Source organism: Bufo gargarizans, chromosome 1 (assembly GCF_014858855.1).
Source record: "Bufo gargarizans isolate SCDJY-AF-19 chromosome 1, ASM1485885v1, whole genome shotgun sequence".
In the NCBI taxonomy this organism is placed as follows: domain Eukaryota; kingdom Metazoa; phylum Chordata; class Amphibia; order Anura; family Bufonidae; genus Bufo; species Bufo gargarizans.
This window is the reverse complement of record NC_058080.1, coordinates 420,105,554-420,121,675: the sequence shown is the minus strand read 5'-3', so window position 1 is coordinate 420,121,675 and position 16,122 is coordinate 420,105,554. Positions and strand designations below refer to the sequence as shown.

The 16,122-nt window shown below is 42.6% G+C and overlaps 1 protein-coding gene across 1 annotated transcript in view; it reads left to right on the top strand.

Annotated features, from left to right (window-relative positions):
• The window catches only part of GRIN3A (glutamate ionotropic receptor NMDA type subunit 3A), a 255,993-nt gene that overhangs the window by 63,711 nt on the left and 176,160 nt on the right, over nt 1–16,122 (top strand). Inside the window, exons 3-4 of the mRNA XM_044279586.1 lie at nt 11,882–12,027; nt 15,285–15,400. Coding sequence (XP_044135521.1) covers nt 11,882–12,027; nt 15,285–15,400 — 262 coding nt within the window. The remainder of the gene's footprint in view (nt 1–11,881; nt 12,028–15,284; nt 15,401–16,122) is intronic.

Genomic DNA, 16,122 nt, shown 5'->3' with positions numbered 1-16,122 from the left:
GATTTCAAATAGCTCTGATATAGCAGAAACCACTAAATTATGAAATTGCTAAATTGGGAATTGTACTTCAACCCAGAACAAAAAATGTGCTTTGACGGACACTAAATAACTTTCCCAGCTACAACAGGACAGCGGTAACGAGAGATTTAGCGGGATATAAATTTGAGGCCTAGTATTTAGGCGCTGGGTGACCGGTATGGATTTAGTGACAGAATTAGACTGGGATATGGCCAAAAAATAACCACACTATTGCTGGTTAAATGCACTTGGTGACGGGCGCAGCTTGCCCCTGATGTAGTATATGGCCAAAAAATGAACAGACTATTGCTGGTTAAATGCACTTGGTGTCACAGCTTGACCAACCACACTACTGAGGGTTAAATGCACTTGGTGACGGGCGCAGCTTGCCCCTGATGTAGTATATGGCCAAAAAATAAACAGACTATTGCTGGTTAAATGCACTTGGTGTGACAGCTTCACCCTGATGTAGGCTTTAGCCAGAAAACAACCACACCATTGAGGGTTAAATGCACTTGGTGACAGGCGCAGCTTGCCCCTGATTTTGTATATGGCCAAAAAATGAACAGACTATTGCTGGTTAAATGCACTTGGTGTGACAGCTTCACCCTGATGTAGGCTTTAGCCAAAAAACAACCACACCATTGAGGGTTAAATGCACTTGGTGACAGGCGCAGCTTGCCCCTGATTTTGTATATGGCCAAAAAATGAACAGACTATTGCTGGTTAAATGCACTTGGTGTGACAGCTTCACCCTGATGTAGGCTTTAGCCAAAAAACAACCACACCATTGAGGGTTAAATGCACTTGGTGACAGGCGCAGCTTGCCCCTGATTTTGTATATGGCCAAAAAATGAACAGACTATTGCTGGTTAAATGCACTTGGTGTGACAGCTTCACCCTGATGTAGGCTTTAGCCAAAAAACAACCACACCATTGAGGGTTAAATGCACTTGGTGACAGGCGCAGCTTGCCCCTGATTTTGTATATGGCCAAAAAATGAACAGACTATTGCTGGTTAAATGCACTTGGTGTGACAGCTTCACCCTGATGTAGGCTTTAGCCAAAAAACAACCACACCATTGAGGGTTAAATGCACTTGGTCGCAGCTTGTGCTGGCGCACCACAAGACACAAAATGGCCGCCGATCACCCCAGAAAAATGTGACTGACAAACGGTCTGGGCAGCCTAAAAACAGTGAGCAATTGAGGATCAGCAGCTCAATGATCCACAGCTGCAGATCGATCAGTTAATCAAGTCCTTTGGAGGAGTTAATCTGCCTAATCTCGCCCTACTGTCGCAGCCGCAACCTCTCCCTACGCTAATCAGAGCAGAGTGACGGGCGGCGCTATGTGACTCCAGCTTAAATAGAGGCTGGGTCACATGGTGCTCTGGCCAATCACAGCCATGCAAATAGTAGGCATGGCTGTGACGGCCTCTTGGGGCAAGTAGTATGACGCTTGTTGATTGGCTGCTTTGCAGCCTTTCAAAAAGCGCCAAGAAAGCGTCACAAAAGCGCGAAGAAAGCGACGAACACCGAACCCGAACCCGGACTTTTACGAAAATGTCCGGGTTCGGGTCCGTGTCACGGACACCCCAAAATTCGGTACGAACCCGAACTATACAGTTCGAGTTCGCTCATCCCTACTATGGGCCCTCCTCTAGAAACCCCAGTAAAGCTGGAGGAAGCCGCAGTCAGACGGACATTTCCCCAACAACGACCACTGCAGGTTAAATTTAGATGACTAACGATCCATGGAATACTAGCATGTCTCACGTCCACCACAACAGTAGATGATGTTCAAGAGTTCAGATTAGGCCCACCTTCCCTCAGTGCTTTGTGGCCAGGGAAGTACATAGCCTTGGTGCTGCCTGAGGCAAAAATTGAAAAGGCACCCCCCCCATGTCAAATTATGACCTAACCCCTTACCTCCAGCCAGAGGTGCAACTAGACCAGCATGCACTTTCTAGAATACCAGTGTCTTCTTATGCGGCACAAGGGTCTTTGGGCCCCCTCAGGCTCCTGGACCCGGTAGCGACTGCTACCTCTGCACCCCTATAGCTACACCCCTGACAGTAGACACTCTCACAGTTTGGTTCTCTGTTCCAGACCATGGAAGTACAACAACACCCCCTCTATGACATCCATGGAATACAGCATGTCTCATGTCTACCACAACAGTAGACATTCTCAGAGAGCAGTTCTCTGTTCCAGACCATGGAAAGTACAGCGAGCCCCCTCCATGACAGCTGCAGTACAGAGGGGGAAATAGCATCGCACAGAACTAGGAGCTGCATTAGACATCCTTATTGGTAGCTGACATCTAACAGCAGCCTATCTACTTTTTAATGTACCTCCAGTCCTGCAGCCTTCATTTATCAGCACTGGCGTAACTGGAGCACACCTCTAAGGCTGCTTTCACATCTGCTTTGGAGGCTTTATTCAGGACTGCATATAGGACTTTTTTCTCTGCTAAAAAAATGAACTCCCAAGACGGATCCGCACCGAAAGCAGGTGTGAAAGTTGCCTAAGGCTCACCATATTAATACTTATAATGGGATTAAGCTAACTCTTAAGCTTTGTCCATAAGTATGTCTTAAAGTGGTTATCCCATTACAAACCTTTATCAGCTATCCACAGGATAGGTGATAAATGCTTGATTAATGAGGCTTCGACTGCTGGGGGTCTAACCCTTGGGACCCCCACTAGACCAGGAGTCCCCTATCCCCAGAAGCATTTAAATGGAGTAGTGATCATGCATGTGCTTTGCCGATCCATTTAAAATGTATAAGACTGATAGAAATAGCCAAATACAGTGCTTGACTACTGTATCTCTGTCAGTCCCAATCACATTGATCAAACATTTATCAGCTATCCACAAAATGTTTATAGTGGGTTAACTTTTAAAATGGTTGTCCGGTATCAAAGCTGAACCTGGACATACCCATATTTTCACCCAGGCAGCCCTCCTGACAAGAGCATCAGAGCATTTCATGCTCCAATGCGCTCCCTTGCCCTGCGCTAGATAGCACAGGGCAAGGGCTCTTTTATTTACAATAACACACTGTCGGGCAGAAGCTTCTGCCCAGCAGTGTGCTCGGTCACGTCAGTGGCTCTGATGGGCCGGCTTTAGCGCTGCCCTAGCCGTTTTACAGGCTAGGACAGCGCTAAAGCCTGCCCATCAGTGCCAGTAACGTCACCGGGCTCACTGCTGGGCAAAAGCCTCCGCCTGGCAGCCCTAAGAAGAGCCCGGTACGTCACCGGATCTCCAGAAAATGCCTTTGCCCTGCGTGATTCAGCGCAGGGCAAAGGAGAGCATCAGAGCATGAACTGCTCCGATGCTCAAGTCAGGGGGGCTGCCTGGGTGAAAATGGGGATATGTCCGGGTTCAGTTCTGAACCCAGACAACCCCTTTAAGTCAGAAGAAATATATTATTAATACCATTTGAATAATATACATTGTTCCCCACATTTCAGACTATTTTCTAAGTCATTAAATCTAAATAACTTCTGGGATGCTCTGATTTCTTCCTGACCTAGTTATAATAGACATACCATTCATTGTTATGTAGTTCACATTATGTATATCTGTGATAAAAGCTAAAAGAGGAATTGAATTTCTCATTGTTTGTTCTTTGCTTTTTTCTTTATGCTTATCCTTGGTTACCCTGTTTTTAACAGTCATAGGCTAGTTTCACATTAGCGGCAGCCTTTTCCATGCTGGCGCTAGTGCACACGTGCCGCTGGAAGTCCGCTCCGGCCCCATTAAATATAATGGGGGCGGGCCAGAGGTCTGTCTGCAGCACGGTAAACATGCCGGAATAAAACAACGATATAGTGAATGGGGCCGGAGCGGACTTTAGACGGCACACGTGCACTAGTGGCAGCACGGATTAGGCAGGCTGTTCCCCCTGCCGGAACAGCCTGCCAGAGAAGGCTGCCGCTAATGTGAAAGTAGCCTTACTCTCAGCCTTTAGTACAATTGGTTTTGATGAATGTGCAGTGTAGTAGTCTGCACAAACTGTAATTCTTTCGAAAGGAGAAACTGCAGTTGAAGACACGACCACAAAACCTATTTATATAGGAAACGTACATTCTAATCTAAAAGATTAACACATAAGTTAAGATTAGCGTCAAGCAAATCGAAGCATCCAAAGTGGAATTGAATCCAAATCTGAATTTAGTCGCACTTTGTCGCACTTTGTGGTAACTAATAGTTTTTTTTTCTAAAATGGCTTCTGCACAGTGGCGTAACTACCAGGGAAGCAGGGGAAGCGGCTGCTTCGGGGCCCGGGCTGACAAGGGGCCCGGCCCCCGGCAGCGTGCCCTGTCTATCCCTGCAGAGCTAAACATATGGGGATCCCTCAGCTCTGCACCCCCATTTCCCAGTATACCAGACATAGGGGCTCTGCGCCCTGCAGCTCAGTGTAGATGCCAGATCCTTCTAAGCTACAGGACCTTTGATGATGTCATGACCATGTGACCGGTCATGTGGGTGGGAGGAGCCAGGCTGTGGACTGGTAGCGCCTTTATGATCCTCATCTGCTCCTGACTTTGGCTTGAACTGTTGAACATATGAGGTTAGCACCCTAGCACTTACAATTCCGGGTACTTAGGGGTTAATGCAGGGATAATGTGTATGGCATCATTCACACATTGCAGATTTAGTCAAATCTGCAAACAAGATGTACAGCGAGCTTGTAGCATAGCTGTGTGTGTCTGCCTACCCAGAGCAGCTGTGTGTGGGGTGCATGTAGCAGAGCTGAGGGTGCTTCATGTGTATAATGCAGCAAAGATAGGTGTATAGTGTGAATCCAGAACAGTAGTGTGTGTGGTGTATGTAGCAGAGCTGTGTGTGTCTGCCTACCCAGAGCAGCTGTGTGTGGGGTGCATGTAGCAGAGCTGAGGGTGCTTCATGTGTATAATGCAGCAAAGATAGGTGTATAGTGTGAATCCAGCACAGTAGTGTGTGTGGTGTGTGTAGCAGAGCTGTATGAGACAGAGGAATGTATAATGTGCACAGCGGAGCTGTGTATGTAAAATGTGCAACACAGTGATATATAATGTGGCACCCAGAGCTGTGTGTGTGTGTGCGCATGTAGCAGAGCTGTGTATGTAAAATGTGCAAAAACCCTGATGCTCTCAAAAAGAGCAAGCAATATAAAACATTGTAGTTTGATACCTTTTACCCCTTAAAGACCGGCCCCATTTTCATTTGTACATTAGCCATAACCTTTTTATTTTTCCATTCACAGTTATATGAGGGCTTATTTTGTGTGGGACAAGATGCATTTTTTAAATGCCGCCAATTAGTTTACCATGTCTTGTATCAGAAAGCAGGAAAAAAATATATTTGTGGGTTAAAAAAACAAAACAAAAAAAAAACACACACAATTCCGCCAAGATTTTTGAGGTTTTCACATCACAGCGTTCACTAAAAATGCCGTCTTTATTCATGCGGCTCAATACGATACTAAACTTGTATGGTTTTTATTTGGTTTAATTACTTTAAAAAATTACTTTTCTATATTTCGGTCTATGTGAGGGCTTGTTTTTGTTTAATGATCAGTAGTTTTCTGGGGGAAGGGGGGGGCCCATACAAAAATTTGCTGTGGGGCCCAGTCACTTCTAGTTACGCCCCTGCTTCTGCACATGTTACAAAGTAAAAGAAAGTAGCAAAATGGCCCATAATGCAGTGCAGCCAGCTAATCAGCAGACCCCCTGTGATGTCACAGCCCTATAAAAACCTCACCCGAGCAGTCTTCACAACTTCACTGTGAGCTGAGGTTAGGGAGAGACATGACAAGCACTTATGCTAGAGACAGTGTTGCAGAAAACAGTTTTAAAAAGAATATTGGATAGGCACAGTGCAGGGGTTCATAGGGAGAGTGTGTTTGCAACTGTAGGGAGAGTATAGGGAGAAAGTAGGGACAGTGCAGGTTGAGTGTAATTGCCATTTGCATCTTGTTGAACTGCTGCCACAATGCCAGTTAATTTGTTAGTGTATACATAGATTTACTGTGCCTCACTATTAAAGGGCGGTCTAATATATCACTTTGTGCATCTTGTTCAACTGCTGCCACAATCCCAGTTAATTTGTTAGTTTATACATAAAATTACTGTGCCTCAGTATTGTAGGGTGGTCGAATATATCGCTGTGTGTATCTTGTTCAACAGCTGCCACAATCCTAGTTAATCTGTTAGCTTATACATATAATTACTGTGCCTCAGTATTGTAGGGTGGTCGAATATATCGCTGTGTGTATCTTGTTGAACAGCTGCCACAATCCTAGTTAATCTGTTAGCTTATTCATATAATTACTGTGCCTCAGTATTGTAGGGTGGTCGAATATATCGCTGTGTGTATCTTGTTGAACTGCTGCCACAATCCTAGTTAATCTGTTAGCTTATACATAGATTTACTGTTCCTCCTTCTTAAAGGCAGTCAAATATATCGCTATCTGCATCTTGTTGAACTGCTGCCACAAACCCAGTTAATCTGTTAGTTTGTACATAGAATTTCTATGCCTCAATATTAAAGGGCAGTCTAATATATCACTGTGTACATCTCGTTTAACTGCTACCACATTCCCAGTTAATTAATTACTTTATACATAGAATTATTGTGCCTTGGTATTAAAGGGAGGTCTAATATATCGCCATGTGCATCTTGTTTAACTTCTGCCACAATCTTAGTTAATTTGTTAGTTTATACATAGAATTACAGTGTCTCAGTATTAAAGGGAGGTCTAATATATTGCCACATTTCAACTGCTGCAGCATTCATAGTTAAAGAGGTTCCCGGGCTTTTAATATTGATGAAAAATACCTATAGAAAATTGCCAGACTGCATACACTTAGACACTTTATTAAATGACATCTTTTAAATAATAAAAAAACAATGATGGCAAAATGGTGACATCACTGGAAAGGAGACACAATGGTAGTAATTCATGGCAGCTAAATACAACAACCATAATGAAGTGCAAGTGCTGTAAACAAATATAAATGCCAAAGTCAGTTACCCATGCTGTATCTGTACATGTTACATTCTGTACATATTACAAGAATATGCATGCCACTGGGCCCTGCTATCACACTGCTGTTTTGGGTTCTGCTACTACTGTGATCTGCCACCATTTTGTGCTGTATGCCACTGCTGCCGCCCCCCTTCCTCCCTCTGTCATGGGGCCACTATTGTCCATATTACTGCCGCTGCTGTTGGCCCCCATCCCCACTCTGTTATGGGGCCAATATTGTCAATATTTCCATGACATTTTCTATCTCTTTTGGACCCACTCCTGTTTTTGCCTTACAAATACTGATTAAATACTGATGCTAAATATTAAATACTGATGCAAAATACTGATAAACTACCGTGTGAAAGAGACCATTAAAGTCCTTCATGCAGGCCTTTTTTTTTCTTGTTAAAAAAACTGATTTCAGACGTAAATGGTCAAAATGGATGTAAATTGAGCATGAGGCCTCTTTCAGACGGTCAGTAATTTTCATAAGTATTTGATCAGTATTGACCAGTAAGGCAAAAACAACAGTGGCTCCAGAACAGATGCAAATATTTCTATTACATTTTATCTCTGTTTTGGACCTACTCCTGGTTTTGGCTTACGATTACTTATCAAATACTGACCGTCTGAAAGAGGCTTTATGGATGCTCAAAATACAGGCTTACTTTTTTTTTAGTTTTCTGTTCTGACGGATCAGAAGAACGGAAAAATAAACAGTGATGTGAACACAGCCTTACTGCCACTGATGCTGCCCCCTTCCGCACTCTGTTATGGTGCCACTATTGTCCTTTCTGTGTCCATTCCATTTTTCTTTTGTGGACCGTATGCCAAACCATTCATTTAAAAAAAAAAACTGAAGTTACTACGTGTGCATTCCTTGTCCGTATGTCTGTTTCGCAAAAAAATAGAACATGTCCTATTGTTGTCCGCATAACGGACAAGGATAAGACTGTTCTATTAGGGTCCAGCTCTTCTGTTCCACAAAATACGGAATGCACACGGACGTCATCTGTATTTTTTGCTGATCCGTTTTTTGTGTAGCGCAAAATACATACGGTCATGTGCATGAGCCCTTACTGCCACTGCTGCTGCAACCATCCCCTCCCTGTCTTGGGGCCACTACTGTCACTAGTACTGCCACTACTGCTGCCACCTTCCCCTTTTTGTCATGGGACTGCTATTGTCACAGGTACAGCCATTGCTTTCACCCTCCCCACTCTATCATGGGGCCACTATTGGCACTGTTTCTGCCACTGCTGCAGCCATTCTCCCCACTCTATCATGGGGCCACTACTTTAATCTTGGAGCACTGCACGGATAAAGAGGTTATCCAATAGTGCAAATACACCGCACAATGCCCGGACCGATCCTATAGACGATACTCACCTGTTCCCCAGCATCCGCGTCCCTTCAAATCCCTGCATGGCTACGGGTGTATCTGTCTGTCCCTCAGATCAAAAAGGTGATGAGGGGGAGCAGCCAATAGCAGGCCGTAATGGCGACAAGGCTCCCTATCGTCACTTTGTATTGGCTGCACCTCCCTGTGGCCAAATCCGGAGGGACGCGGGTGCTTGGCACCGGGTAAATATCGTCTCTATGCGGGGTCTGGGCATTAGGGAGGGGGGAGTATTTGTACTTTTGGATAACCCCTTTAAGCCCACAATGATAAATTATACCTGATGGTAACAATGACCTTTAATACTGATGCACAGTAAATCTACAGCTAACTGAAGGTATTAAAAAGCATGTGCTTGGACTGCCACAACATGCATTAAAAGAACGTGTTTTTTCTCCACTACTTTTTTCCGCTGCCTCCATTTCCTCTTGTTCCAAAAAGGAACCATTTGGACACAGCTCCTGCAGGGGCATGCATGGGTTTTTGGCTTTACTGAAGGGTCCTGTATGTTTTTCTTTTTTTTTAACAGAAGTAATTAGCTATGAATCTTGGTGCACTGCGCAGTTATGTAGACAGCGATAAATTACACCTGTAATACTGACAGCACAGCACCTACAGAATGGATTAACTATGAGTGTGGGTGCACTACAACGTAATGCACATAGCGATACACTCTCCCTGCAATCTCTCTGATGTTAAACTTCAAGCCTTCACACTGAGAGTGGCCTGGATATACAGTGGATATAAAAAGTATACAAACCCATGTTAAAATGTCAGGTTTATGTGCTGTAAGAAAATGAGACAAAGATAAAAAATTTCAGAACTTTTTCCACCTTTGATGTGACATATAAACTGTACCACTCAATTGAAAAACAAACTGAAATCTTTTAGGTAAAGGGAAGAAAACAAAAAAAATGAAAATAATATGGTTGCATAAGTGTGCACACCCTCTTATAACTGGGGATGTAGCTGTGTTCAGAATTAAGCAATCACATTCACAATCATGTTAAATAGGAGTCAGTATACACCTGCCATCACTTAAAGTGCCTCTGATTAACCCCAAATAAAGTTCAGCTGCTCTAGTTGGTCTTTCCTGAAATTTTCTTAGTCACATCCCACAGCAAAAGCCATGGTCCACAGAGAGCTTCCAAAGCATCAGAGGGATCTCATTGTTAAAAGGTATCAGTCAGGAGAAGGGTACAAAAGAATTTCCAAGGCATTAGATATACCATGGAACACAGTGAAGACAGTCATCATCAAGTGGAGAAAATATGACACAACAGTGACATTACCAAGAACTGGACGTCCCTCCAAAATTGATTTTAAAAAAAAGGGGGAGAAAACTTGTCTGGGAGGCTACCAAGAGGCCTACAGCAACATTAAAGGAGCTGAAAAACAAAACAACACTGCACATCACCAAAAGAACACCATACCTACAGTGAAGCATGGTGGTGGCAGCATGATGCCAAGGGGCTGTTTTTCTTCAGCTGGAACTGGGGCCTTAGTTAAGCTAGAGGGAATTATTAACAGTTCCAAATACCAGTCAATATTGGCACAAAACCTTCAGGCTTCTGCTAGAAAGCTGAACATGAAGAGGAACTTCATCTTTCAGCATGACAACGACCCAAAGCATACATCCAAATCAACAAAGGAATGGCTTCACCAGAAGAAGATTAAAGTTTTGGAATGGCCCAGCCAGAGCCCAGACCTGAATCTGATTGAAAATCTGTGGGGGGATCTGAAGAGGGCTGTGCACAGGAGATGCCCTCGCAATCTGACAGATTTGGAGTGTTTTTTGCAAAGAAGAGTGGGCAAATCTTGCCAAGTCAGAATGTACCATGCTGATAGACCCAAAAAGAGTGCTGTAATACAATCAAAAGGTGCTTCAACAAAGTATTAGTTTAAGGGTCTGCACACTTATGCAATCATATTATTTTATTTTTATATTTTTTCTTTCCTCTACCTAAAAGATTTCAGTTTGTTTTTGAGCTGTACAGTTTATAGGTCACATTAAAGGTGGAAAAAGTTCTGAAATTATTTATTTTTGTCAAATTTTTTTACATCACAGAAACCTGACATTTTAACAGGGGTGTGTAGACTTTTTATACCCCAAGTACCTGATGCATCTCAATTTGTGATTCATTCATAAAGAATCATATTTCTTGTCGAAGTTCGGCGAATGGGCCTTTCCTTTTTTTTCTGTATGGTTTTAACATCTATAGGGTCATTTATCAAACTGGTGTAAAGTACTATAGAACTGGCCTAGTTGCCCATAGCAACCAATAAGATTCTGCCTTTCATTTTTCACAGCTCCTTTGGAAAATGAAAGGTGGAATCTAATTGGTTGCTATGGGCAACTAAGCCAGTTCTACTTTACACTAGTTTGATAAAAGACCCAAATAGTTTTAACAGCTATCAATAAAAGGTGTTTGGATAGTTGCTTGATTAATTCATATAGTTTACACCCCCATTTTTCACAATTGCTTGTTTTGGTTAAAGTAGCACTTCTATGTGTTTTATTAAAAGTTAGTATAAGTTAGTATTGAAATCCTAGACTAAATATATAAACTTCTGCGACAACTCAGGCAATTGTCAGCGGGGTTCCCCATCAGCCCTTGATGTCATTGCAGTATTTTACAGGGGCTAGAGAATCCTTTTTAAAAAGATTTACTGTAGCTGCAGTTCTCGAAGAAAACATATGCAGTGTAACACATCTTATTATCATTAAACTTAGGCCTCATGCACACAGAGCTGCGGTGCAGAACGGAGGCACGGAACCCCACTGAAGTACTACGGAGTGATTCCGTGGTGTTTTTATCCGTGCCTCCACACCGCAAAATAATAGAGCATGTTCTATTTTTTTGCGGTGCGGACGGATCACGGACCCTTTCAACTTGAATGGGTTTCGATCCGTTCCAGCCGGCACATGGACGTTGCCCGTGCATTGGGAACCGCAAACTGCGGTCCCCAATGTGCGGAACAGCCGCACAACGGCCGTATGCATGAGGTCTTAGTACCAGATGACGCGCTGAGCCCTGCTACATCTCATGGATGACTTGTTATATACAGTTAGTGCCACAAATCAGATGACTTTTCAGATAATAAATAGCATCCCCATTGAAACCAGCTCATCCATTCTGTTACTACACAGCTTACTTTTACAATATCACACTTGGTAAATAGCAAATTGCATGTTCAGCTCCGTTACTGAATACATTGAAATATAAATGTTTGAGCAGTTGTAGTCTGTGATATGTGTTATGTTGGTGCTTTCAATGTTTTTATACAAGTTTGGGGACGTGCTTTGAATTTATTTCTTGTACGCATCTGTAGTCTTTCAAATGTCATTTCATCTTCAATTATCATTTATGTAACAAAAAGAAAATGCCATCTCTGATTATTCTATAATAAGGCGATAACAATATCATCCGTGTTTTATAGCTTCATCATCCCTCCCAAGGGTTCCGCTTTGGCACAGTAAAAGAGAGCAGTGCTGAAGACTATGTAAAGAAGAGCTTTCCAGAGATGCATGAATACATGAGAAGATACAACACCCCATCCACATCTGAAGGAGTCACATTTCTGAAGTAATTGACATCTCTTTTATTTTACTGCTTCTTGCTCTCTGTAGGCTTATTGTGGTTTTCTCTCTTTTAAAGCCTTGCAATTACTTTACACCTGTTTAGTGCAAGCTACAACACATCTGAGGGATACGGGGGGAGAATTTTAAAAACTGGTCTAAAGGAGTTGCCCGTAGCAAGCAATCGGATTCCACCTTTGATTTTTCACAGCTCCTTTGGAAAATGAAAGGTGGAATCTGATTGGTTGCTAAGGGGAACTAAGCCAGATCTACTTTACACCAATTTGATAAATCTCCACCATAATGATTAAGAAAAGAATAAGTCATCCTAGCAGTGTCCTTATAATGGAGGTTTGGGTATTGAATTTGCAGAACAGCAACAGGCTTGTCCTATCGAGTGGCCGGAGGTGTAGCATGAAGCTCCTTTGTGCATTTCACTTTTTTTCTTGGTGGAGTAGCCTTTGGCCTCTTTTATGTATTAAGAATGACTGAACCCTCACCACTCTCTTAGACTACGTGTCTGCAAGTGGCTGCAAGGGAAAGTCTTTTTTCCAGTGAGTTTGGTTAAAGCAGCCAATCACTCGGTCAAGCTTGGCTCTACAAGTTTCCTGCCCATTCCTCAATTTTTTTTTCTAGCCTCTGTGAATATAAAATGTTAAAGGAGTTTGTCACCTTTTGGAAGTTCTTTGGCAAACCCCATTTCTGGCCAGACTTTGCTCCCCGATGCTAGGTCCTAGCTCATGTCATTTGGTCACATGACGCAGGGGTGTGTGGGCAGGACACCACTAATGTCAGTCATTGGCTGCAGTGGCGTCAAAGTGGATATTCACAATGTGGAACCAGCATTGGGGAGCAGGTAAGTATCCTTAGGAAGAAGGTTCGTAAAAAAAAAAAACACCAAAAGATGACCAACCTCTACGCTGCTTCATGTGCTCACACTTTGTAATATGCCTTTAGATTCATAAAGGACACTTATAAAAGGTGCTTTTCCATGTTGTAAAGTAATGTCATATTGCTAGGATGTGAACCGGAGCCCTTCATTCTGATAAGAGCATAAGAGCATGGAGCACAGCTAATATACATAGCAGGTTTTCTCTTTTTTTATTGGCCATTTTATTGGACTATATACATTATGTTATGGTAGTTCTCAATGACTAGACAGAACCTCAGATTGAACGAGGAAAGTCATGAGGTCTTTAGTATCGTGGCAGTATTATGTGCAGGGATGATAAACACATAGTTATTCAATGATGACTGGGAAAATAGAGGTGAGAGATGGTGACTTGCTGGAACACCTAAGCTTTCTAGACTCCTTTGAGCTTGACATTGACATTGACATCTGTTTATTTTTATATGGACTATGGACACCTTTAACACTGAAAAAATATTTATATATGTTTCCAGTTACCTTAAGTAAAAAATAATAAAAAAACACAACATTTTAGACTGCACTCTTTATTCAGTTTTAGAACCACTGAGAAATTCAGTTTGCTGCATGCTAATAACTTAACATCTCTCATGAGTGTATTTCCATCCCAGTAGTACATACTGCATATAAATGTTAGTGTATCCAGGATGCGTCTGCTTCACTAGCTGCCATGTATCAGCACAGCTTTATTCCTAGACTGATTTCTCCATCTGTAGCTCATGAATGGTCACCTTTTTACTGATGCTGAGGATTGTGTAATTCCTCTACTACTTGTGCAGAGTCGGCCAAGGGTGTGTAAGGGTGTAAGGAGCAATCCATGAAAGCTGTAGATGGGTGTAGTCAGCAAATCTCACAGTGGGCACACGAAGAATTGGAATGTGGCCCAGCCAAGCCTAGCAGGAGATGAGCCGCTGCATCAATTGCAATTGCCAGGCACTGAGGTCACACAGAAGAGTATCCATACTGTGGGTTGTCCTGCCAACAGTGTGAGCAGAATCAAAGTGCTGTGCTTTACCCTTCCCTCCTTCCCACCTAAGTGCAGTACCTCAGGTCTGCTTAATAAGAACAAGTAAGTCATTTGGATGAATTAAATTCACTGTTAAGTCCTGCATCCGCCTCTTCTTTTCTCAACTCATCTAAAAACCAGGCGCAGGTGCTCTTTAACTGTACACTTGTACATAGTCTATTTGATTGTTCCCCTGCAAACAGCATTGTGTATGTGTCCCCTATCTATAGCCTGTCTTAGCTGTCCTCCTTGGATGCTTTATTCCTTCTTTAGACTCTGATCTGCCATGTGCAACTTCATTCCCGCCCAGCAGTTATCTATAAGGCCTCGTACACATTTCCGTGTCAGTGACACATCCGTAAAAAAAAGGACATGTTTCATCCACAAAGTTGTCCATGAAGGATCCGTGGTTGGTCCATGTGTCAGTTTTCTACTATCCGTATGTTATCTGTAATTCAGTGACGTTGCTCAGCTGAAAATTAATTTTCAAAGAATCTCCTATCAGTGTTCAGTGAAAAATGGCCGCACCACAGACACCAGCCGTGGTATGTTCGTGATTTTAACAGACCCATAGACTTCTATGGGGGTGCTTGGTCCACATAACGGATTAAAGTAGTGCATGTGTCCGTGATTTTATATATAAAATACTGAAATGTGAACAGACACAGCACACGTCAGTGAATAACGGAAATGTGTATGAGGCCTAAGGGCTCATGCACACGACCGTTGCCTGGCCGTGACCGTATTGTGGCCCGCAAACAGGAGCTGCAGTGCGGAACGGAGGCACGGAACCCCACTGAAGTACTACGGAGTGCTTCCGTGGTGTTTCTGTCTGTGCCTCCGCACCGCAAAAAAATAGAACATGTTCTATTTTTTTGCATTGCGGACGGATCACGGACCCATTCAAGTTGAATGGGTCTCGATCCGTCCCGGCCATCGCAAGGACGTTCCCCGTGCATTGGGGCCCGCACAACGGCCGTGTGCATGAGGCCTAACACTGAGAGAAGGGAAGAGCAGAGTGAGCAATCGGAAACAGGAGCAGTGTTGTGAGAGATTCATGTCAGATACACCAAAGGCTAAAAGAAGAACTTGCATGCACTCTGCAAAGTGGTAGGATATTTTTAATAAACCCTATTTCTGCATTTGCTTATTTTTACATTTAGGAAGCAAATGAACAGTAAAAACATCAGTGAAGAAGTCCGTAGCAGCGCATAATGCAAAACTAGCTGGTTAGAATGAATGGTCATATTACTGTTTGCACATAGCACCAGCACTTCCACAGGAGCTACTGTAAATGACATTTTATACTGTTGTCTTGTGCTATACACAGGAATGACCCTGAAACATTAGATGCTTTTATCATGGACAAAGCACTTTTGGACTATGAAGTGTCTATTGATGCTGAATGCAAGCTGCTGACAGTGGGCAAGCCATTTGCAATTGAAGGTATAAATTATCAAATTATATATACATTTTTTTCCCTTACAAATGTTGCATGTTTATAAACTGTGTTGTACAACATTCTGTTCTTTTTGGACAGGACTTTTTATATTAAATGTTAATGTGTTATATTATTATATATTCCGCAACACATTCTCTTCAGTGTCCTTGCTGTATTATTATTGGATCGATTGGATTGAGTCTGCTGCTAAGAATAAGAATTCTGACACTGAAAATATACGGTAAAATTCCATTAACCTGCCTTTAATTGGATTATTAGTCTGCTCCTTTTCAAATTTCCTATTGCACGATACTCTAGAGTGGTTCCTTTTGGTTAACCTTTTGATGCCAAGTACCCCCTGGTGACAAGAAGTTTGAATCAAGAACCCACAAGGAAGCAACAGTGATAAATGTAAACAATAGAAGGCTACTCTCACACTGCTGTCATAGACTCTGTTCTTGGCCTATGACTATGTCATCACTTCCTTTAGATTTGACAGAAAGAATAGCGCAGCATGCAGCACTAGTCTTCCTGTCAAAATGATAGACATTACATTAAGACCCATGATGGATGACTATTACTTTTTAAATTAATATAGATATTATGGTTCCGCGCGATAATATCCCACACTCTTCAACACCATAGACAGAAATAACCGTTCATACATAGTATTGTCTAGTATAGTATATGTATAGTATAGTATATTGTGTATATATAATGGAAGAAA